We start from the raw sequence: 25432 nt of genomic DNA on the forward strand, positions 1-25432 counted from the left end.
ATAAAATGAACAAATAAAAAAATATGGAAGAAAAAATGGCATTTTGTAAAACTTTCCCCCCCCAGAAAAGCATTATACTTTATTTTATAATCAAAACCTCAAAGTCACATAATTATACAGATGTTAAACAAATTATATTGTAATTTTCAGCTAGTTAAAAAAAAAGCTGTGAAAATGAGGCAATTTTTAAACATCATATACACAAAATTATCATAGCTAGAAATCACTCAAATGTCTCTTTGCTGCTGAACAATGTCCATGTGTGAGTGTTTCAGTCTTCCAGTAGTATATCGAGTTCTTCTAATGGCAGCCTGAGTCGCAGTTCTTTCTCTGTCATCAGATCTATAAACTCTTGTAGATTCTCAGGAAACAGCTGCACTGCATCCATATATAAGCCCTGGTTAAACACACATGCAAGCACACATCTGCATGAATGCAAATCCAAAATTATCCATGTATTTATACACACATATACATGAAAAGGTGGTGGCTGTGTTTCAATTCACGCACTTCTGCACTGAATTGCAATTTGAGTGCAGTGTGTTCCAACTAGAAGTATGGCAAAATGCAGGTCGCAGTCAGACGGCCAGGTGTTGTACTCAACACAACCCCAATGGTCAGTGTGCAGTGGTGGACTCAAACCACCGTCAATCATCGCCATCTTGGCTAAGTAGTAGAGGAGGAGGGACAAAATCGAGTGGTTGCAATTCACAATTAAAAAGGAGAAACGTGGAAGAAGAAGTGGATGAATATTATGATCGACATTATCAACAATAATCTATTTGGGACAGCACAACACTGTCAAAATTCATGCCATCAGGAACTAAGTACGCAGCGTACAAAGTATACATTTTGAAGTGCGAGAATTGAAACACCGCCTGTGTCATACCTTCACCCAGGGAATATTCTGTAAAGCTTTGTAGAAAAGTCCCTTGGCTTTATCCATGTTGCCCTCTGACACCTACAAATACAAACCACAATCAGCATAGAGCACATATTTAAGTCTACTCAATATACATGTTACTATTCATCCAGTATATACTCTAACTGAATTATAAAAAAAATCTATAGCCACAATCCTAAACTGGATAAAAGATTTTTCACTGTCAATCATCGACTGCTCTATAAATAGTAAATTAAACCAATAAGGACTCATTCCATTTCATGTACAGTAGGTGGCTTTTTGAATGACTTGCTATCTCACCAGGTAGTGAATGTACATCCTCCAAAGTAAAGGACAGTGAGCACCCATCTCGGTCACTATGGCACTTTCAAACAGCCCACGGATACGATTGCTGAGACCATTCTCTGGCAGGACACTCAAGGCGGCGCTTTTGTCACAGGATCTAGGGTTGTTATCGGTGTAAAATATGTTATTTAAACATGCTTTCATGATCAATAGAACAGAATCATTCTTTATGGTGACTGCACAAATTGTAACACGTAAGCATGCGTTAAAAAAAAAAAAAAAGATAAATGTCAGTTAAAAAGACACATTCAGCACTTTCAAATCTATTACACACTCCTGTCAATTTCAATATGTGCAAACACAGTCATGGAAAAAATGATTAGACCCCCTTTGTTTCTTCAGTTTCTTGGTCATTTGAATGCCTGATACAACTAAAAGGTACCTATGTTTGGACAAATATAACAATGACAACAAAAATAGCTCAAAGAGTTCAATTTTTTGGCAGTACAATGCCATAGGAACGTAAGCGAGTTTGGTTATTATGAAGAAAACCATGGAAGTTGCTAGATATCAGCTCTTAAATTATGCTTTTATGAGCTACAGTATATTTGTTATCATCATTATATTTGTCCAAACAAATGGTCCTTTAGTTGTACCATGCATGATAAATGACATGGAAACATGACATGGAGTGGTGCAAATACAATACTACATGAGGTAAACATGACATGGAGTGGTGCAAATATGATGATCCATGATAGGTAAACATGATATGGTCTACTGCAAATATGATGATAAATGACATGTATACATGATATGGAGTGATGCAAATATGATGACACTGATGATACAATGCTGAGTATAGTTCTGACAATTGGGAATTTCCAAGACTATGGGAAGGGGAACAATACCCCATCATCTTTCCCACATTTACCTTTGCGCAGCATCCACCAGCTGCTTCCTTTGTTGTTCAGCAACAATAGCAAAGAGCCGTGGCACAACACTGCTGTTGGCCCTGGTTACAGCGTGAAAGAAGCGACGTGCCCGACCAGCACTGTGGTAATGGTTCTCCACCTGAAATGTGTCCCAAGAGCATCATCAAGCCAGATAAAAAGAGAAGTAGCGGCATGAGAGTGTAACAAATCATTGGTCATTGGTTTTACCTGTACATATATGTTCCAGAGACGGGCATTGCCAGGCCAGCTTGAAAGGACAGAGGTCAGTGTGTCTCTCAGAGTTGCCAGTGGAAACACACCGATGCTCATGTGGTACTTCAGCAGTGCCGCCTGCTGCACCGCTAACGTCTGACACTCGGTAGCCAACCTGCTAACAATCAGCTGGCTGCTGGAGTGGTGAGCATCATTATGAGAGAGGTTGTCTGATGTTAGCGTTTGGTGCAGCCCATCCATTCGTTCTCTGGCCTGGATGTAGACTGTGCTCGCTGCTTGGATGCCCATGGTGAGATACTGGAACAGAGCATAGCAGCCTACCAGGCCTTTCAAACTCAGCTTCTCTTCTCGGACGCCATCTTGACCTATGTGGTGTATACATGGAATAATCCCATCAAACAGCACACTTATTTAACTTTACTATTTCTTAACTAATTGTTATACTTTGCCTGGCTTTCAGTCCTACTACTAGCTACAATCTTGTTCATACATTGTTGTTGGTACCACTGTATTGTTTTGATTAGCAGGATTGGGAAACAACAGAAATGTATTTTGTTTTTATGCACAGAAACAGGAAGTGATGCAGCTGGAAGATTTTTAAGGTCCTTATAGATGGTTCCATTAACAAGAACAAAGATATTTGTATGATCATTTTGAACTGACTTACCACCCAAAGTGAATTCTGCTATGTGCATTTCACTTTAGCTGAAATGAGCCAAGTGTTAAACTACAACACAAAGCATGCAGACATTACAAATATAACATAAAAAATGTGTTGGAAGTGCACTTTGTCTGCACCACTCTCTGCTCTTTATAAAAGTATAATTTAGAAGCTTTTCGACATCTGAGCAGCGGCGTTACGCGACATAGGCGGCCACTATGGGCCCCACCAACCACCGGCATCATCAGCCATAAACTTTTCATGGGACCACCGTGAAAATCCTGCTAAATCGCTAGCACATATGAGCTGGTGAACATAATCTAGCATAAAAATAATGAATGCATTCACACCATAAGACAGCATTTTTGTTTGGAATATTTGAGTTTGAACATGTAATACATCACATAAGTTGCCAATTGTGTCCTTACTCTATGCATATGTATCTTCAAATATGCCAGTGTGACCGCAGAACAGACGAATGAAAGTGTGCACCAACTAACCTCCTTAATGTTCAGTCCGGACCAGAGTACTAAACTACAAGTGTGAATGCGGCCAAAAATATGTTTTTTCCTCATGTGAGCTTGGACAAAATCACACCGTGTTAGATTTTTGTCTTTAAGTGTAAAGGATGGAGAACCGTGCTTTCAATACAATCGTTTTGCATTGAGCTGCTTAAATCGGGATGATTCGTTTTACTTATTACTCTAAGTGTTCATTAATTGTGATAGAGGTTATATAAACAAATTGGCATGAATCCTTAATAAATGGATAAATAATAACATGGTTAATGAGTTACTAATATTTATAACTTAGAAAGTGGCAAAGCTGTAGCGCTGATCATTGCAATTTCATTGCAGAGAGTTGCAAAATAATGACCTACTCAAAAGAATACCCTAATTGTGTGGTGGTGCCTAATGTACTTGTTGCAAGTTAAAGCTGGGTTGAGTTTTTCTATCAGTACAGTAGAAAGCATCTATATATATATTTGGAATTTACTGAGAGCGCAAACCTCTACTGTTGGCCTGAAGGTTGCAGACGTCTTCATCCAATGCAGATAAACTGGCAGTCAGAGTTTGTTCATACGACTTTCTGGCTTTCAGGATGGCAACCGGGGTGACAGACTGTGATGATAAAGGTGATGAGGAGTTCCCCTCTGCTAGTATGGTTAGCAGGCACACAGCTGGGGGTGGAGCTCCATCACTGAGCACTCCACCTGGCCCACTTGCTCCATCCTCCACCTCAAGCTGGGCCCACAGCAGACACAACTCACAGAGTGTGGGGTTGCACAGCCTTTTGTTCCCCACCAGCGCTGTGGCTGTGGAGAACACTTTCCGAGCCTCTTCGAGGTTACCCAGTATCCACTCCAAGTGGGCAAACTCCCGCCACATCGGCAAAGACGAGCGGTTGTCTGGTTCTTTGAGCAGTGATTTGGCAATCCGCTTGCTACTTTTGCTCTGCGAGCGGAGGCGCTTTTTGTTGCTGTGCATGCAACGCAAAACCTGACGTACACACAAACACAGCAATGCAATGAATCCACTTTTACCACAATTTCAATAGAAGTCAGGGTCACACATAAAAGTCCTACCTTAAGTTTCTCATACTGCATCCTACTCAGTGATAGAACCGCTCGGTGTTGGACCGGAAGGACAGGTTGCAGCATATTGAACATGTTGGTCACAAACTTCTCACCTTGCTTTCCAAGCCCTGCGCACTTCCTGGTTCCTTGGAGCGTGGTCATGTGACCCACAGAGTTCACCCCATGGCTAGGGAGGCTGTGGAAGGTCAGAGGTCGCCGGGGGTCATTGCCTAAGTGGAGACAGGTTAGATTTATTTTCCCATTCAACCCATCAAGTTGATCAATACAGTTGTCCCGCACCACGGCGCGCTTCAAATTTCGCGGCTTCACTATCACGTTCTTTTCAAAATATATTAATAAATCATTGCTGTTTTGTGGTAGAATACGCCCTATTATTAGTCAAAACATATACATATTTAAGCAAATTTGATGTATTTTTGCCTAAATTAAGCATTTTCAAGCATAGAAATGGCTATGTAAACTAAAATACAAATATAAGCATTCAGAAAACGCATTGAAAGACAAGTTGTGATATGTAGTATACTACACTGTTCACTAGGTGTCAGTAATGTTACACTACGTTACATTGATGAGACAATAGCCACAGCAGGAAGAACTAACTGTCCAGAAACCGGAACAACAACAAGGAACTTTCCCAATGGTAACGTGTGAGTCTATATTCTCTCTATGTTTTGTCTTACTTTCTATTATGTTTACTATATTAGGTAAAAATAATGTAAAGGTGACTATAGGGTTGTTGTGTTATGTTTAGAGGGCTCTAATAATGGTAAAAAACATACAAGGTTGTAAACAGGTTTGCGACGCTCTAACTATGAAAATATTTGATTTATAAATAAGGAATTCTGCTACGCAGGAATTCACTTGTCACGGTCAAGTCTGGAACCAATCAACCGTGATAAACGAGGGATTACTATATACAATATTATAAAAAGACATCCAATCATCCATCTTCTCCCACTTATCCCTGGTCAGGTCGATGGGGCAGCAGCCCAAGCAGCGAGGCTGAGACTTGTCCAGCTTTTTATGGGAAATCCCAAAAGTGCTGGCATTCCCGGGCCAGTTGAGAGACCTATCTCCAAAGTCTCCTGGGTCTTCCCCAGAGCCTCAACCCAGTAGACGTGCCCTGAAAACCTCACACCCATGAGGCGTCTTGTTGAAATACTGTTAAAAAAAATGTGACCTGCGCTTCCAACAAAATTCTCAGCAGTGGATGTGGCAGGCAAACAACTATTAATGTATATCTGTCTATTGCATATACATTTTGTGTTGTATTTACCCTGAGTGAGCAGTGAAAGGTCCTCTAGAACCAGGCCAGGCTGACACGGGCCAGCTGACAACATAGAGTCCACCGGAAGCCCCAGGAATGACAAGAAATTGAGAAGGAGGCGGAGCTGGAGCTCTGACGAGGACAAGCATATTAAAGAGGGGCCAATGTCATCGAACAACACCTAAGATGAAGGGACAGACAAAAGGATTTCAAAATAGTTGTCACATAAATTCTGCTATTTAATTCAAATGTAATTCAATTGGTTATTAACATTCAATGGAAAATAACTTCTTTTTACGTACCTGTCTCTCTGGGTCGTCACAGTCCTCTTCCGACTGGCCCTTAGCTTTATCAGGCCTCCAAGGCAACCAATGAGCCGCTTCACGAGACGTCTCCACATCCAGCCAGACTGTCCATCGAGGCTGCTTCCGGTCCTTCACCTCCTCCTCTTCATCTTCCTCCTCCTCTTCTTCCTCTTTGGACAAACAAGAAGACACACTCAGTTTCATGGATGTGGCAAACGAACTGAAACCAAGTTTGCAAGGAGATTTTTTTTTCCAATGTTTTGTGTTGTGTGTACCTGGACAGGGCTGCACCCAACCTCCTCGCTCTTGTTGGACCATCCATGCCTTCCAACCTCTTGCGCCCCACTCTCCAACTCTTGCCTCCCCACTGTCCCAGAATGGCTCAAAGAACTCAGCCTGCACACATGAACATATACACTGCATATTTGTGCTTGTGCATCAGTAATTGTGTATTGGCAAAAAGTAGAACATTTAATTTCCCCTTGCGAGACCTATAATTTTTTTTTCCTTTCTCCTAATTAATACGTAAATTAATATGGAATATAAACAATTTTGCCCCATGCAATTGTGTTTTTAGCATCACTTGTATTTACCATAGTGGCTCAAAAGTAAATGATACCACTGTAACCTAAACCTAAAATCCAGGAAACAATATTCTTTAATATTGGTTTACTAGGTGGCAAAAATTAGTTGAAAAAAGTTTAAAATAAAGTTAATGCCAGACCATATGTAATATGGCAGAGTGACACCTGGGTAGTTTCAGTCTCCACAACATGGTTGCAAAAAATCTGTGCTAAAAACTGGCTTTCATGCCATTCTTATTCACAATCTCATGGCGTCCTGATGGTTAAAAACAAATCATGACACCTGCCAGTTTCTGTTTGTCAGCATGTGGCCAATATTATAATGTTGCAGAAACATTTATTGCACATCATGACTTTCTACAGCCTGTCATGTCAAGTCCAAATATAAATATTTTTGCCCATGCCTGTATGGACTACAACCAAATCAGCCTAATTTATAACTACTAATTTATGAGCAAAAACATTGTCATTTTTGGCATTCCAATATTTTTGGCCATGACTAAGTATGACATCATTATTCTTGCTAATCGGACAATAAAATGTAGAGAAATGTCCCACAGGAGGCACTTCCAGTGCTCTCCTCATCCTGAAGTGGTGGGGGTATGCGTGAGCTAGAAGGTGCTTGTCACTGCTGTCCTTCCATAAACAGGAAAAGCCACACCTTAGCAGCAAGTCAAGTGCAAGCTATTTTTATGCTATGCTGAATGATTGAATGAGTGTGACTGCCAAAATGGAGGATTATATACCCAAGCTCACCAGGAGGTGATCAGACCAAGTATCAGAACTCTTCCTGGAGAATAGGGCGCATGTACTTCACATACAAATAAAAAGGTAAGAACACAAATGTTTTTTCGTTAATAATAAAAAAAAATGGGACTAAGATGTATTTGAAAACAATTTGAAGTGAATTATTCTCTGTTGTTTGTTGTTGTCCTCTTAATGAGCAACTTGTACTATCATAAAAAACTCAGATGAAGTCAGTGCCTCATTGATATTTACAGTATTTTATTTAATCCTATTGTTTTTTTTTTACTTCCTGCAATGGTTGCACCTTATTCGTTTCATTTCATCATCTGTGCAGTGAAAATGAAGCTGTATTATATTCCATTCTAAATTAGCTCAATTCTTGCCAACAGCCATGGGAAGAGTCCAACTTTAAAAATTCGGATGTACATGTGTTTACCTGTTGCTTTGTGGTCAGCCCTCGTACACTGTCCGGTTTGTAAAACGTAAATTCGATCATGGCTTGAAAGATGCAAAATGCCTTCTCTGAGTGACCACACTGACGGAGGAAATGACACTGCTGGGTGAAGATATCTGAGCGATGACAACGGATAGGTTCATTACCATCAATGACAAATGAGCAAAAATGTTGAATCTATAGTCAAACACAGGTTTGCAGCTATTTCATTTAATGAATCTAACATGCATTGTTTTGAAACCAACACATAAAAATCTTGTGATAAAATTCAAACCTATCTATCCGCTTTTTCACTATCTGCTCCACTATTAGTGCACATTCATGCCTGCTCCACTAATTAGAACCTTAATACAGTATTTGTAGCGAAAATTACCTCAAGTGAGGTGATTTCTGGCTGTTGATGGGGGCATGACTAACATGCTGCACATGGCCGTAGTTATCAGTCCAAATGTGCGAGTAAAGGTAAAAACAACATAACATTACCCAGCATATCCTCCTCAATCCCTGGCAGGGCCGGGTGAGACACCATGCTGCCATCCCTGACGGCACTGAGCGTGCTGAGACACTTCCCGTAAGCAGAGTTGACCTTTGACACGCTGAAGTTGCTGAAATAACTCTGGGTGAAGAGAAGATACTCCCTCCACAAAGGGCCACTATTTGGGTGGAGGAAGACCTAAAATACAACACATAAAAGGAGGTGTTCCAAGACATGTTCTCAAGTGAGCGCTGTGAATTCTAACGCAGCACAAGGACAGTCAACCAACCAGCTTCTTCCATTCTTTAGCCAGAAGTGATGGTTCCCAAAGCTCTTGGCAGATCCTGAGCCTCTCCAGCTGCAGAGCTATACAGCTGGGGTTAGTAGCCACGGCACGGTCTGCAATGCTAAGCTTTTTCTCCAGCACTGCTTTGTAGGATGACTTGCGCCGCTCTGACAAATCTGTTCCCCGTTGCTCCTCTTCAACTCCAAACACTGATGCACTCAACTCATCCTAATGAGGAGCAGAAATGGCATGGAATGTAAGTACTGCAATCCCTCGTTTATTGCTGTTAATTGGTTTCAGATCCAACCACAATTAATGAACTTCCATAAGTAGGATTCCTTATGTATAAATTGAATATTTTCATAGTTAAGGTGACCTTCTAATTATGTTTTTTAACATTATTAGAGCGATGAAATACACATGACATATCACCCCATAGTCACTTTCACACATATTACCCAATATAGTTGATATAATAAGAGCTATTTAAGACATAAATAAAATTCACGCTCGCTCTTGTTGCTATAAATGCAAAGTATGTTCCCTAGGGGAGCAGAGTAAATGGCAGATGGCAAATGACGTAAGGGGTTTAGAGTTGAGTTTCAGCTTGCCGTGGGTTACGGCCACAACAGTACTCTGTGTTTTTATTAGGGATTATTTCACCTGCTGTGAGATAATTCAAACCTGCAATAAAAGCCTGTTGTTCCCACAATCAAATCTGGTGATTGTGGATCTCACCAAACATAACAGTAACATTACCGACACCTCGTGACTAGTGTAGAATGCTGCGTCAACATCTATCAATGCATCTTTTGAATGCCTTATATTTATATTTGTATTTGTATTATTATAAATTGAGTGTCACTGTTTGTTCTTTCTTCTCTACGTTGGAACTTGTCACCCCAAACTTCAGTTGCAATTGCTATTCTTATTTTAAAATAGAATAATCCCTCGACATTTATAGAGCATTGAAAAGAAACCCCAGCTACCTCTGCAACCTTGTATTATCATGTCACTCGTACACCAGCATAGGATGACAGAGGCCAGTATGAAGTGGTGCATTACACAGAAGAGTCCAACTGCACTGTGACTGCATTTAGTTGTATTTAAAAATGAACACGGCACATTTTTTTTAACATGTTTTCTTGTCTTCGTTGGTGAAGACAAACAAAACAAAAAGGTACCTGATCCTTTAAACCACAAATTAAAAAGAGTCTCCCTACCTGGTACCTAATGAATTTCAACCAGAGCTGCGTGTCCGCTGGTTGCTCTCTAAGTTGCCTGTTAAACTCTTCCGTCTGGCCAACCATAAGGCCAGCTTCTTGCCCTGTCTCCACCTTGTTGTCATGGCGATCGGTCTGCTCCAGCTTTCCCTTCCCCTGCAGCCAGAGGGCAGTAGTGGAGTCGTACACACCTAGCGGATTCACTGATGATGTCTGTACACAGCCACCTGGATTATCACATACAAATACAGCAGACATTCAACAGTAAGTCAAACAAAGACAGAATAAATAAATAAAAACATTAGGAAAATATTGTTGCTCAAGTTGACCATATGTATGTTTTATTTTGGGGGGCAACTGGAGGCATCATTGACCTATTGTGCTACAATATCAAAAATATAATTTGTTACAGTACAGTACAGTACAGTAATGGAAATAACATTCTGATTACACAATGCTTCCTCTGAGGACAAACGCAATACGTTCTGGGATGCTGCTCAACATAGGATTTCTCCAGATTTGGAATACAGTCGTCCCTCGCTACATCATGGTTCGAACATTGTGCCCTCACTATCTTTTGAAAAAAATAAATTAATAAATGATTGTTATTTTGTGGTTGAAGATAGTATATTATTAGTTTAAAAAATGCATGCATGTTTAAGCAAATCGTACGTATTTGTGGCCTAAATGTAGCATTTTCCAGCATAAAATTGGCTAAATGAACAAAAATACAAATATAAAGCATTCAAAAGACGTGATATGATGTTTAATACAGTATCTGTGACTTGTGTGTGCCTTTAACAATTGGGGCCTGGGAAGGGACGTGTGTGAGCCAGAATAGACCGTTAGCTGAGTGCTAACAGTGGGTCTGCTGTGCAGAGGGTAGCCAACAGCTGCTCCTGTTCGTTGCTTGTTAATAAAACAACTGAAGTGAATCGCAAGTCGCTTATCACGGTCGGGTCTGGAACCAATTAACTACAATAAACGAGGGACGACTGTACACAGGAAATAATAAAAAAAGAAATCATCCATATTGTCACCATCATAAAACCTACAGTCACGGAAAAAAATTTAACCACACTTGTTTCTTCAGTTTCTGGTTCATTTTAATCCCTGATACAACTAAAAGACCAAGACTAAATGGAGCAAATGTCCTTCTTTTCTTGTTAGTGCTAGCTTATTGTATTGAGCAGCCAGGGCTGTGATGCCTGCAGTACTTTCCTACATCACAATAACATTCTGATAAGTTCCATTTTTGTGCTCCATGGTCGCCATGACATGTTTCCTGTTTGTCATCACTGGCACCTTGTAGTGATGGGAGCGTCACAAAATAAAATCCCTGAAGACAACAAGTTAATCCTTTCTATGCTCAGAGACAAAGGCTCCAGGGATAAGCTGAAGCCAGTAACATGCATTATATCATGCAAGATGGCAGGTCAAGTTTTGTGCTGTTGTGTTTTTTCCCCAAAAAATAGGTTGAATTCCAAATTGTGTGATTTCAGGTTCCACTCCATTCCATTTCCATTCCTTTGCTATTCGGACTCATGTTACGTTTCTCTTATATGGTAGTTGAATCTCTTACCGGTCTTTCCTTTGTTCTCCCGCTCAGTATCACCCAGTGGAAGAAATAAGCTGGCACTGGCGACATCGCTGCCTTCTAGAACTCTTGGAACTACCGGAAGAGGCAGCTCAGATCTGAGTAACTGACGACACCCTGTAGAGAAGTATCTGTCTGCTCCTTTCTTCTTGTCCTTCTTCTTACTGGAGTCCTCCCAGCTTACTTCTTGTCTGCAAGGGTCCAGACCCAGTGATGACCTACCTTTCCTCTTATACCTGTAATAGTAAACACAGTTTCCACACAATGTTGCAATATAAGTAACATCTGATTTATGTGGATCATTTTAGCATTCACTTGGCAAACGTTGCACGTTGGTGCATGTTGTACCTTGCTACTTGTCCTCTGTACAGAGACTTATACGTCCAGTTGGCGGGGTCGGCTTTAGAGTCGACACAAAATGGCTGTGCCGTGGGAGACTGAAGGTCATCCAACCATGAGAAAGAACTCGCTAATGGAGCAACCTGTGGCCTGTATAGACGAGACGATACACAACAACCATGAACAGAGATAAGAAGTCAGCCAGTTTAGAAGATTGTTGCAATTCTAAATGATGGGAAGCCATTAAAAATGTCCAAATCGACAAGCTTGCTTGTGTGTACCTGTCAGCTTCTTGTTTCCGTGTGAGATCACTTGGGAAGATTGGTTCAGAGTCTGATCCACTGCTATCTGTATACCTTTTACTCTTTTCTTTGTGTTTTTTCTTCTTTTTTCCATGCTTTTCATGCTTCTTTTTCTTTTTTCTGGATGGAACACTGTCTTCATCTTCTTGGATTTCACTGAATATTCTATTACTTCAAAAACAGCAGAGTCAGAGACAAAAAAACAAAAAAAAACATTATACAGTGGAACCTGCTTATCCCAACGTCCCTCAGTCTGATATTGACAACAGCAATTATACTCCTTCAGTGCATATTTTTATCCTGATTCTTCTGTTTTAAATTATATTGAAGTGACTGGAGAATTATATGGTTCTGAGCTGTGATTCAAGGCAGTACTTTTAGCAACAACCGCAACACGGTGGACAGGGACTAGATAGGTGGTCGACATAAATGGGTTGGCGACAAGAGTGGAACAAACTTCAGCGGGTTGCACTGTAATATAAATGCATTTTAAAAAACTGACATCAAATTGAATGCAAGAAGTAGTAAATGTCATTTTTGTACCTTGAGTCTTTCCTGTCTAACGCGTCACTTTTGTTGTCTAAAAAGCGACTGTGAAGAGACAGGGCATCACTGGTCTGAAAACTCTTATTGTTGAGCCAGTTCAATTCTAAATGAGGAAATAAAACAAAAAAAAACACGTTATTCATACATTATGAGTGTAATCATCCAGTTTTTACACTCTTTCGCAATGTTGTATCACAAAGCAGTAGAAATAATTGTAAATACAGCAGCTTGGCAGGTTCACTGTTCATAACCTTGTACGGCGGAAACGATATGAAACCTTACAAATTATGTTTCATTTTAAAATATAAAGTTGACTTTTCTGATAGCATCTATTGTTGCGGCTAACCAGCAGCTAATTAAATACGAGCACCGGTATGAACACCTAATGCAACAGCATGTGATATAGATACACTGAACAGACGATAAAGGCGACAATAGGGCGGGAAAAATAATTGACAGTATCCTCTATTGAGGTTATTGTCCATATATGGACGTTTAAATGTCGTGATCCACATTGTCATGTTGACGGGTGACTATAGATGCTAACATGGCACAGATTCTACACCTAACAACTGATAATCTTATCAATAAACCAATGACGACAAAGGCTGTTGAAAACAGCATTAAGTGTATCGGAAAAGTTTGTTACCGTTGGACGAATCGTCAACCTTGTCATTGGAAACTTGTGCAAAAGCTGGAAACAGCGCCATGTTGTTGTCTGGCATAAACAGTCGCAGGAAAATGACGTCAGCAAGCAGTCGCCAGATTTGTTTCTTTGAGTGCTAGAAAATGAATGAATGGTTGCAATAATTATGGCGTTGCACATTTGAGTAAAAACAGAATACAGGCATACATTAAATTAAACAAATAAACATGTTGTAAATATTCCGACCAAGAATAAATTGATCATGTATATAATAAAAACATTAATACATGAAACACAAACATAGTAGGCATTTTTAACTTCTTTTCACACATTTGGCACTAGACTTTAGTTAAAAATAAGTAAAACAAAAGTATACAATAAATGCAAGTTATAATTATGAATTTATTTAGTTATACTTCACATAATACATTATGAAGTGATAAACATTTCACTTGTCTGTAAATGCATGAAATGCTTCGTAACATCACCATTATACTTTGTTAAATTTCTATACGAATCAGGATGCTTAATTAAGATATTTAATTCATTATGTTGTCCAGCGTTCCAATCCAATGTTTTGTTGACAAAATGTTTATGATCTTCAAAGAAAAGTGACATGTGTTGTTACCATGACAACCAAGCTCTATCCAATGAAAGGTTTGACTTAAACGGCGTCAGCCAATGACACGTGGTTTACATAGTGCGAGACAAGCCTCCTCTTGGGAGGTGCCAGATTGTCTTCAGAGGAGGTGCAGCGTCTTAGTAAAAATAAAGAAAAGCTTTTTTTAAACCTGCTTTGCTGTTAATGTTAAAGGCAGAAATGCACTGATATTGACTTTGTACAATGTGAGAGGAAGCAAAGTCAAGGATGAGCAGAAAATATGCTCTAGAAAACTTCTATGTAGTATGGGAGGCCCACTTTGTGGAGCTCATACTCAGTGGTTGCACAACAAAAGCACTATGATTAAAAGTGAAATGTCTGAAATTGCTCATATTGTTATTGTTCAAACCTTTGCAGAGGTCCAAAATAAGTAGGCTAAATATGCAAATAATTCTATAAACTTTATGATAAAGGAGTGGTAAAAGTTCTGAGTCAAGGACAGATTGCTTTTAATATTGTATTATGGGTTATTATTTGTGTACAAAGTTGGCCTTTTATACATCATCATGATGCCAATGGCGTCTTTAATCCAACAAGCTAATACTCCAAAGACACACACATACTATACATCTACACAGGCGCATCTCAAGAATATAACATTATAGAGCACAAACCAGTAGTTTACAAAATGATTTTTTTGACAATTGTATAGTTTGACAAGCTATCATCTATAAGATATAATCATCAGCATGGTTACTAAATTAAGAAATACAGCACATCCTTGCACGATTGCATGTGCAATCGCAATATTGTAGTGAACTGCTATATTTCTCGAGATGCACGTGCATACGTATGTTCCTTAAGAAAACAAAAGTCTGTTGTTTTTCAACATCCAAGGTTCCATTGTTTTTTAATTAAAAAAAACCCTAAAACCTAGTAACATAAAAAACATTGGCGTGTGGTTCATAGAGCATAACCAACATTACATAAGCCTATATTTTTTATCATTTATTTTGAGAGGAAATCTGGACTAGGTTTTAGGGGGCGCAGTTCTTGTTTTTTTTTTAATATGCAACTATTGGGGTCGTTAATGTAAAAAAAAAGTCATCGAGCATTAAATAGTTACAAAATAACACCAACGTGATTAGAAAGTAACTATTGGTTAAGTCACAGTGGTTGATGTATTTCCATTTTATTTTTGGAGAAGTGTATTGACCCGTCTTTTTCGTCACAAGCGTTTTTACAGTCGTGCGCACAAATTATTTAACGTTTGGTTTGAAGACTTTCTTGCGTGGACAAACGTGGTCGTTACGTCTTCTTCCAAAAGAGTCGCCCGCGTAGCATTCGTCATGCTTACATTGAGTACGTAGCGGTGACGACGCACCTATATAAGTTTAGACAAACGCAAAATTTTTTTTGTTTGCGAAAACAATCAGCAGGACTGCAACGTCTGTGCGAAATTCATATCAAACTCCCAAGCTTCCTGACAACTCACGGAGTCATGGCAGACATTATTGAACAAGTGTAAGTAGACGCTCACTTCCAAAAATGTGTTGTGACATTTTCATGTACAGTTTGGTTGAATGCGAATTGTTTTGTCTGTTTGGTGAACCATTGCCTTCACGAGTAGTTCTTTTACAAAATGCTCCTCTCTATTTTATGAACGAAGGTCGAGCGAAGCACACGTTGAGTATTTACAAAGTCATGGAATACATCTTTAAACACTTGAGGGCTTTGAGGACAAAACGCCAAAGGGATTTCAATGAAAGCCAATACCAGTTATGCTTTTGTTTAGTGATTTAGCACTATTTCGCTGGCATTTATTCCAATAAATTTTGATTATAATCACTATAATCTACGAGTTAAAGGCAGAATCATTTCAGGATTTTCAAAAATTCCAAGTAAAAAGTACAGAATTGGTATCAGAATTGGTATCGCCAATACAATACTGGTCCTGTATTCATTTGGTATTGATTGATACCAAAAATTTGCATTGTTGAAAGTTAGGGATTTTGCATTTGCTAATATTGTCACCCAGCTGTAAGGTCAGTACCTTGGTGGTTGATGTTGCCTAGACAGTTATGCAACCTAAGGATGTAACTGCTGCCAATAAAGACATCCACAAACATTTCAAACAGCCGTTGAGCTGACACTTAAATGCTTCACCGCTAATCCCACAAAAAATACTGTTAAAAAAGTTAAATCGCATCAATATAATTATGCAATGCAATCATTTTCCACAATATTTTTAATAGTATCTTTGCTGATACCGTAACACATTTTTTAATTGTATCTTTGCTGATTGGCTGGAAGAAATGAGTTGTATTGCACGTCAGTCAAGTTGTGGCCTCACTGTCTAGCTCTGAAGAAATGGACAACCTCCAGCTCGGGGGGCGGTCGGTGAAGGACGACTTTCCCAATCTCAGTCAGCACAACAACTACATGGCCAAGTTCTTAACCTTGGACATGTACAAGAAACTGAGGGAGCATTGCACCCCCAATGGCTTTACTATAGACGACGTCATCCAGACAGGCGTGGACAATCCAGGTACAATAACTTGGTTTTGGTGATGTTGACCCCAACTTGGGAGAAGTTGTTGCATTGTTGACGGTCTGTTTTACTGACGTGTGCAGGGCACCCCTATATCATGACTGTGGGCTGTGTGGCTGGAGATGAGGAGTCGTACGAGGTCTTCAAGGACTTGATGGACCTTGTGATTCAGGATCGCCATGGAGGTTACTCACCGACAGATATGCATAAGACTGACCTCATGCCTGAGAATCTGAAGGTACGGCAGCATTTCACGCAGACCTTGATGTCGATGTTGAGATTGGTAAAATATTTGTTGTGCCTCTCAAGGGTGGCGATGACCTTGACGACAATTACGTTCTGAGCGCCCGTGTGCGAACTGGCCGCAGCATTCGTGGCTACTGCCTGCCGCCACACTGCAGCCGTGGGGAGAGACGTGCTGTGGAGAGGCTCTCAGTTGAAGGTATTGAGAAGCCTTCATATCAGTCTGATACATGAATAATAATGGAATATTGTCCTGCAGCCCTGGATTCACTGACTGGAGACCTGCAAGGGAAATACTACGCCTTGAAGAACATGACTGAGGAGGAGCAGCAGCAGCTGATTGATGACCACTTGCTGTTTGACAAGCCGGTGTCCCCTCTGCTGCTGGCCTCGGGGATGGCCCGTGACTGGCCCGACGGCAGAGGCATCTGGTGAGATGATTTAACCTTAAAAGCTGCATCAAGTTTGGTAAAATGAATAAATGACACCTTTCCCTTTTAAAGGCACAACGACAACAAGACATTCCTAGTGTGGGTGAACGAGGAGGACCATCTGCGAGTGATCTCCATGCAGAAAGGCGGCAACATGAAGGAAGTGTTCACTCGCTTCTGCACCGGACTCACTGAGGTTTGGAGAAAAATGTTTTAGATATCCGGGAACAATGGGAAGACAAGAGGTTTATTGAGTGTCATGATCTGGTGCTTTGAAGATTGAGGCCTTGTTCAAGGAAAAAGGCGAAGCATTCATGTGGAATGAGCACCTGGGCTACATCCTGACTTGCCCATCCAACCTGGGCACTGGCTTGCGTGCTGGTGTCCACGTGAAGCTGCCAAACCTGGGAATGCATCCCGAGTTTGAAGATATTCTTAGCAGGCTGAGGCTCCAGAAACGTGGAACTGGTACATAAAACCTTTTTTCATCTTGAGTCGCAGAAATGGCAAACTGAAGCTTATGTTTTGTCTTGACAGGTGGTGTGGATACCGATGCTGTGGATGGAGTGTTTGACATCTCTAATGCGGACAGACTGGGCTACTCCGAGGTGGAGCTGGTGCAGATGGTGATCGATGGAGTCAAGGTTCTGGTGGAGATGGAGAAGAGACTGGAGATAAGCGAACCTATTGATAACCTCATGCCCAGCATCCAGAGGTAGAACCAATGAACCAATTGTCATCATTTGAAGTAGGTTCTAGTTTCACTGTTCTTTTCAGCGTAACAGAAACGATCGAGTCTGAGCCTGAGCGAAAAAGGCTGACAGCTGAGGAAGAGTTCCCAGATCTGAGTCAGCACAACAACCACATGGCCAAGTTCTTAACTCTGGACATGTACAAAAAACTGAGGGAGCGGACTACATCCAATGACTTTACCATAGATGATGTCATCCAGACAGGCGTGGACAATTCTGGTAAAAATACGATTCCATCTGTAGATGTTCATCTGGCTGCCTCCTCTTCTCACTTTCTACTATGCTACATGCGTGCAGGCCACCCCTTTATCATGAAGGTTGGCTGTGTGGCGGGAGATGAGGAGTCATACGAGGTCTACAAGGACCTGATGGACCTTGTCATTCAGGACAGGCATGGAGGATACAAACCAACGGACAAGCAAAAGACTGAGCTCAACCCAGAAAAACTGAAGGTACATAAGCAATTCACTCAGACCACAACAGAACAGAACCAACCTTTGGATATGTATCCCGACTGTTGTCTGTTCTGCCTGTCAGGGGGCCGAGGACCTCGACCCAAACTATGTTCTGAGCTCCCGTGTTCGTACCGGTCGCAGCATTCGCGGCTTCTGCCTGCCGCCTCATTGCACTCGTGGAGAGAGACGCGCATTGGAGAAGCTGTCAGTCGAAGGTAATGATTTCATTGTAAAAACGAAATAGTGGCGTGCAAGTGTTTACCCCCGTTCCCGATCACATTTAAAATGAGTAATGACAACACAACACATGATGCAGTTTTTAAATGAAACTTTGTATGAACTTCTGTCCTGCTGCAGTTCTGGAATCGATGACTGGAGACCTGCAGGGCAAATATTTTGCTGTAAAAGACATGACAGAAGCTGAGCAGCAGCAGCTGATTTTTGACCACTTCATGTTTGACAAGCCAGCGTCCCCTCTGCTGCTGTCCACTGGGATGGCCCGTGACTGGCCTGATGGCAGAGGCCTTTGGTGAGACAGTTACTCTTTTGTCGGCACACAGAATTTGTGAATTGTCATATTTTTGAACCAGGCATAACGAAAACAAGACGTTCTTGGTGTGGGTGAACGAGGAGGACCATTTGAGAGTGATCTCCATGCAGAAAGGAGGCAACATGAAGGAAGTGTTCACTCGCTTGTGCAACGGAGTCACTCAGGTTTGTAGAAAAGAAACATGAGCATTCACATAGTTACATGTTAACCTTGATGCCCTGTTCTACATCATCCGGTTTAGATGGAGTCCTTGTTCAGGAAGAAAGGTCATGTTTTCATGTGGAATGAGCACCTGGGCTACATCTTGACTTCCCCAGCAACTTTGGGCACTGGACTGCGTGCTAGTGTCCACGTGAAGCTACCAAACTTGAACAAGCACCCGGAGTTTGATGAGGTTCTTAAGAGACTGAGGCTCCAGAAACGTGGAACGGGTACATACATTTGGCCCAAGTGGTGTTCTTGCTGTAAGTAAAAGACACTTTGAGTCTCTGTAGTTCACTAATGTCATTGAATGTCTCACCAGGTGGCGAGGACACTGCTGTTGTGGATGCAGTCTTTGACATCTCAAACATCGACAGACTGGGTTTCTCTGAGGTCAGGCTGGTCCAGATCCTGGTTGATGGGATCAGGGTCCTTGTGGAGATGGAGAAGAGGCTGGAAATGGATGAGTCCATCGACGACCTGATGCCCAGCAATGTTGAATTGAAGGGGCTGACGGTGAAGGATGAGTTCCCAGATCTCAGTCAGCACAACAACCACATGGCCAAAGTCTTAACCCTGGACATGTACAAAAAGCTCAAGGATCGTTCGACTCCCAATGGCTTCACCATAGACGATGTCATCCAGACAGGCGTGGATAATCCAGGTACGTGACCCTTTGCTCACCCTGAGATCTACAATTAATTTGCCTTTGATTTGGGGGTGTCTCTGTGCAGGTCACCCCTTCATCATGACTGTGGGCTGTGTTGCTGGTGATGAGGAGTCATATGAGGTCTTTGGTGAACTGCTGAACTCTGTCATTGAGGCGAGACATAAGGGTTACAACGCCAAAAACAATCACAAGACAGACCTCAATCCAGACAATCTGAAGGTGTTGTCAGTGCTAGAGGTACATTCATATTTGTACTGCAGGGTAACAAATACTTGTTTTGCCCCCAAGGGTGGCGATGATCTGGATCCTGAATATGTTCTGAGCTGCAGAGTCCGAACAGGCCGCAGCATTCGAGGTTTTTGCCTCCCGCCGCTCTGCAGCCGTGGAGAGAGACGCGCTTTGGAGAAGCTCCTATCTGAAAGTAAAAATCACACTAAAAACACTAAAAATATCATGAGAGGGAGTTTAATAATCAAATTGTTGCTGTTATTTCAGCCCTGCAGTCACTGACTGGAGACCTGCAAGGGACATACTACGCCTTGAAGAACATGACTGAGGAGGAGCAGCAGCAGCTGATTGATGACCACTTGCTGTTTGACAAGCCGGTGTCCCCTCTGCTGCTGGCCTCGGGGATGGCCCGTGACTGGCCCGACGGCAGAGGCATCTGGTAGGACAGTGAATGGTCACACGTTTTTTGAGAACATCTTAAACCCATGCTGTCTTTACAGGCACAACGAGAGCAAGACTTTCCTGGTGTGGGTGAACGAGGAGGACCACATGCGAGTGATCTCCATGCAGCAAGGCAATGACATGAAGGAAGTGTTCACCCGCTTCTGCAGAGGACTCACGGAGGTTTGTAGAAATACCTGGAGTAAGATGTTTGAGCCATTTTATCTCATGATGACTTGTTTTTCGTAGATTGAGTCCCTGATTACAAATAAAGGCGAAGCATTCATGTGGAATGAGCACCTGGGGTACATCCTGACTTGCCCATCCAACCTTGGGACTGGCTTGCGTGCTGGTGTCCACGTGAAGCTTCCAAGCGTGAGCAGGCACCCTGAGTTTGAAGAAGTTCTAAGGAGGTTGAAGCTCCAGAAACGTGGAACTGGTACATGGTCCAAATGTTTTTCTTTTTTCCAAATCCTTGAATCCTTGAAGTCAAAATACATCTGTCCATCAGGTGGTGTGGACACTGATGCCGTTGATGGAGTCTTTGACATCTCAAATGCTGACAGACTGGGCTTCTCTGAGGTGCAGCTGGTGCAGATGGTGGTCAACGGCGTCAAGCTGCTGGTGGAGATGGAGAAGAGGCTGGCGCAGGAGGAGTCCATCGATGACCTGATGCCAGCCAACCTTGAACTCAATGTGTTTTCAGCTGAGCAAGAGTACCCAGATCTCAGTCAGCACAACAACCACATTTCAAAGTTCTTAACCAAGGACATGTACAAGGTGCTGAGGCAGCGGTGCACCCCAAATGGCTTCACCATAGATGATGTCATCCAGACAGGCGTGGATAATCCAGGTACAAGAATTTGGCTTGAGAGTAGACACTGTTCGACCCTCAATGTCTTTTAAGATATGACCATTGACAATGTGTGTGCAGGTCACCCCTATATCATGACGGTGGGCTGTGTGGCTGGAGATGAGGAATCATACGAGGTCTTCAAAGAGCTGATGGACCTTGTGATTGAGGACAGACATGGAGGTTACAAACCAATAGATATCCACAAGACTGACCTCAACCCAGACCACCTCAGGGTAAAATTACGTTTCACCAGCATCGTCCTGGTTGACCTAAATCTAATACCTCTCTTGCGTCTCAGGGGGGTGACGATCTTGATCCTAAGTATGTTCTGAGCTCCCGTGTCCGAACGGGACGCAGCATTCGTGGCTTCTGTCTACCGCCACTCTGTAGTCGTGGAGAGAGACGTGCTTTGGAGAAGCTCTGCACCGGAGGTAAAAACACAGCCATAGTGGAAGCCAGTGGAAACATCTTTAATTGCCGCAAGTGGAAAAACTGAGCTTGTGGTGTTTCTGCAGCTCTTGAATCACTGACTGGAGACCTGCAAGGGACATACTACGCCTTGAAGAACATGACTGAAGATGAGCAACAGCAGTTGATAAATGACCACTTTCTGTTTGACAAGCCGGTGTCCCCTCTGCTGCTGGCTTCAGGGATGGCCCGTGACTGGCCCGACGGCAGAGGCATCTGGTGAGAAGGTCAAATCTGCTGCATTAAAAAGGAAATAAATACTGTCTTTTCCTTTCAAAGGCACAACGACAATAAGACCTTCCTGGTGTGGGTGAACGAAGAGGACCATCTGCGAGTGATCTCAATGGAGAAAGGCGGCAACATGAAGGAAGTGTTCACTCGCTTCTGCACCGGACTCACCGAGGTTTGATTTGATTTGAAACATTTATTTCATTCAAGAAAGAAGAAAGCAAAAACAATATGACATAAAAACAAACACTCTTCAAACCAGAATGAAAGGGAGCAGAAAGACAAGTCTTATTATCTCTGCCCCTTTTTCAGCCACAAACATATAGACATATAGACATATAGCAGCCAGCCACGCAGATGGTTACGCATCTCCTCAATTACAACTCAACCAATGCCATTTCCCACAATAAAATAACCAGAGCATGACAGTCAATCATAACTAACATATTCCATATTTACTCAACATACTTATTTTAACCATTTTTAAAATATATCAGACTTGGATTCTTGAGTTTCTTCAGATTGCTCCATAAACTGACTCCTTTTATAGAAACACAATGTTCCATCATTTTAGTCCTGACTTTTGTTTTTTTTTGAAGATCACTGTACCTTTTAACAAATTCCTGCTTTCTCTTTTTTCAAATCTTTCCTGATTATTAAAGTTTTTTTTAGAAGCTTTCAGCATAATTTGCAAAATATTATCTACTAATTCATGAAATGAGTTTTAACTGAAGGAATAATGGATTAGTTGGCTCTCTATTTTCTACTGATTATTCTTATTGCTCTTTTTTGCAAAATAAATATTGACTGTTTTACAAGCATTTCCCCATACTTGAATGCAATGGGTGAGATATGTAACAATTATGGTGTTGTACAACATATACATTGCTTTGTTATGCAGTGAATCTTTATGCAACAATGCTATTTTGCATATTTGTACCTTTGTATACGTGATTTCCAACACAGCTTCTCATCCAGAATGACAAACTTGCTTTCCCTTCCTGTATTCATTTCAATAGCATCTATGTTAACTGAAGCACCAGAGTCTATCCCTCTGTTACTGAATATGAAGTTTGTTTTTTACACAAAAATATATTAAATTCTTGTTTAACCACATCAACACCTTCATTAGGTCTTCCCCAAAGTAGTATCATCTGCAAACAAAATAAATTTGAGCAGTTTAGATGCACAAACAAAATCATTAACATACAAAATAAAACAATTTTAATCACCTGATCTACTGTTTCTCTTCAGATTGAGTCTGCCATCAAGGAGAAAGGTGAAGCATTCATGTGGAATGAGCACCTAGGCTACATCCTGACTTGCCCATCCAACCTGGGCACTGGCCTGCGTGCTGGTGTCCACATGAAGCTACCATTCATGAGCAAGCACCCCAAGTTCGAGGAGGTTCTTAAGAAACTGAGGCTCCAGAAGCGTGGAACTGGTACATATAACCTTCTCTTTTTGATGCAGGGCACATGTAATTGAATACATTTTGTCCTCCAGGTGGTGTGGACACAGCTGCTGTGGATGGAGTCTTTGACCTCTCCAACACTGACAGACTGGGCTTCTCTGAGGTGCAGCTGGTCCAGATCGTGGTTGATGGCGTAAAGCTGCTGGTGGAGATGGAGAAAAAACTGGAGAAGGGTGGCTCCATCGACAGACTGATGCCAGGCAAACTTAAGATGAAGAATCTTCCAGCTGAGAAAGAACTGCCGGATCTCAGTATGCACAACAGCCACATGGCCAAGGTCTTAACACTGGACATATACAAGACACTGAAGGAGCGAAAAACCCCTTTTGGCTTCACCATTGACCGCGTCATCCAGTCAGGTGTTGACAATCCAGGTAATAAGCATCAGGAGTTAACTCACTTGGTGAGGACATCAACGCAATGTGTCCGTGCAGGTAACCCTTTCACCATGACTATGGGCTGTGTCGCTGGAGATGAAGAGTCTTACGAGGTGTTCAAAGAGCTGTTCGACCTTGTGATCGAAGACAAACATAGAGGCTATAAGCCAACAGACATGCACAAGACCGACCTCAACCCAGACGGCCTGGTGGTACAGCAAATGTTCATCCATGAGTTAGATGGGACGTACGGTGTGGATTTGTGCCGGAGATAAACAATGTATTTTTCCTCTCAGGGCGGTGATGACCTTGACCCAAACTATGTTTTGATTTCCCGCGTCAGAGCGGTTCGCAGCATTCGTGACTTCTGTTTCCCAGCACAATGCACTCGTGGAGAAAGACGTCTTGTGGAGAAGCTCTGCATCGAAGGTAAGAGCTTCACACGAGCCAGTTGCCACTGTGCTGCCTGGTAGTGTACAAATAATACGGGCTCTTTCCTGCAGTTCTGAATTCACTTAGTGGAGACCTGCAAGGGAAATACTACCACTTGAAGGACCTGTCAGAAGAGCAGCAGCAGCAGATGATGGATGAGAACTTGCTGTTTGCTAAGCCGGTGTGTCCTCTGCTGCTGGCCTCTGGGATAGCCCGTGACTGGCCCGACGGCAGAGGCATCTGGTGAGGATGTCAGAATGTTTAGACACATTAAAAATGAAATTCATGTTGTCTTTGCTTTGAAGGCACAACGACTGCAAGACATTTTCTGTGTGGGTGAATGAGGAGGACCATCTCAAAGTGATGTCCATCGAGAAAGGTGGCAACATGCGGGCAGCGTTTGCCCGCTTCTGTGGCGGAATCCAAGAGGTTTGATCAAAAATGACATGGTTGACGGGAGCAGATGCTCGTTAATCTTTTGATTGTTTTTAGGTGGAATCTGCTTTCAAGGAGAAAGGCCATGCATTCATGTGGAATGAGCACTTGGGCTTCATCATGTCCTGCCCATCCAACCTGGGCACTGGTCTGCGTGCTGGTGTGCATATTAAACTGCCAAACCTGGGAAATCATCCTAACTTTGATGAAGTTCTGAAAAGGCTGAGGCTTGAGAAACGTAGAACCGGTACACACAGCATCCAGTATCTATAACTCAGTTCTGTCTGTCTTCCAAAGTTGACCGTTGTTTGTCTTAAGGTGGCGCAGACACTGATGCCGACGTTGTCTTTGACATCTCCAACGCTGACCGACTGGGCGTCTCAGAGGTGCAGCTTCTGCAGATGGTGGTCGATGGTGTTAAGCTGCTGGTGGGGATGGAGAAAAAGCTGGAGATGGAAGAATCTATTGATGACATGATGCCCACCCAGAAGTAGAGCCAACACTCTCGTTTCATGAGTCATGTTACCCGTGACAACCTTGGTTCATGATTTTAACAGTTGTGTAGTCTTATCATACTGTACTGTTGATGGGTCTGAAATAAAAAGTCTCATGAACACCATAGTGGAAAAATGTCTGCATCCACCCCCATTAT

General features: G+C 42.0%; 2 protein-coding genes across 3 annotated transcripts; one reads left to right on the forward strand and one right to left on the reverse strand.

Moving 5' to 3' along the window:
* Positions 1 to 21: 21 nt before the first annotated feature.
* nrde2 (NRDE-2, necessary for RNA interference, domain containing) lies at positions 22 to 13479 on the reverse strand. 2 transcript variants are annotated; one of them, XM_054796092.1, is made up of 19 exons: positions 13391 to 13479; positions 12739 to 12844; positions 12175 to 12360; positions 11903 to 12043; positions 11540 to 11790; positions 9958 to 10184; positions 8738 to 8962; positions 8457 to 8646; positions 7956 to 8089; positions 6464 to 6584; positions 6186 to 6358; positions 5893 to 6064; positions 4605 to 4825; positions 4029 to 4518; positions 2353 to 2723; positions 2124 to 2263; positions 1205 to 1346; positions 890 to 961; positions 22 to 397 (listed from the first exon to the last, which is right to left on the reverse strand). In XM_054796092.1, the coding sequence occupies exons 1-19, from the start codon at positions 13464 to 13466 to the stop codon at positions 272 to 274; spliced, it is 3564 nt and encodes a 1187-aa protein (XP_054652067.1). In that variant the 5' UTR covers positions 13467 to 13479; the 3' UTR covers positions 22 to 271. The 2 variants fall into 2 exon arrangements, with proteins under 2 accessions (XP_054652067.1, XP_054652066.1); XM_054796091.1 differs by having other exon boundaries at positions 23 to 397; positions 12175 to 12366.
* A 1719-nt stretch (positions 13480 to 15198) lies between these two features.
* Positions 15199 to 25410, forward strand: LOC129192260 (creatine kinase, flagellar-like). Its single transcript, XM_054796083.1, is given in 31 exon segments — positions 15199 to 15512; positions 16349 to 16536; positions 16623 to 16781; positions 16784 to 16981; positions 17042 to 17213; positions 17286 to 17409; positions 17492 to 17681; positions 17751 to 17928; positions 17991 to 18184; positions 18263 to 18417; positions 18503 to 18635; positions 18778 to 18949; positions 19011 to 19134; positions 19212 to 19401; positions 19494 to 19835; positions 19906 to 20262; positions 20337 to 20508; positions 20570 to 20693; positions 20760 to 20949; positions 21022 to 21363; positions 21445 to 21599; positions 21665 to 21797; positions 21882 to 22053; positions 22114 to 22237; positions 23317 to 23506; positions 23569 to 23910; positions 23971 to 24342; positions 24417 to 24588; positions 24651 to 24774; positions 24838 to 25027; positions 25099 to 25410. Coding segments are annotated over 31 exon segments (5877 nt in total). The 5' UTR covers positions 15199 to 15489; the 3' UTR covers positions 25275 to 25410.
* Positions 25411 to 25432: the final 22 nt, after the last annotated feature.

The sequence above is a fragment of the Dunckerocampus dactyliophorus genome, chromosome 13 (assembly GCF_027744805.1).
Source record: "Dunckerocampus dactyliophorus isolate RoL2022-P2 chromosome 13, RoL_Ddac_1.1, whole genome shotgun sequence".
In the NCBI taxonomy this organism is placed as follows: Eukaryota; Metazoa; Chordata; class Actinopteri; order Syngnathiformes; family Syngnathidae; genus Dunckerocampus; species Dunckerocampus dactyliophorus.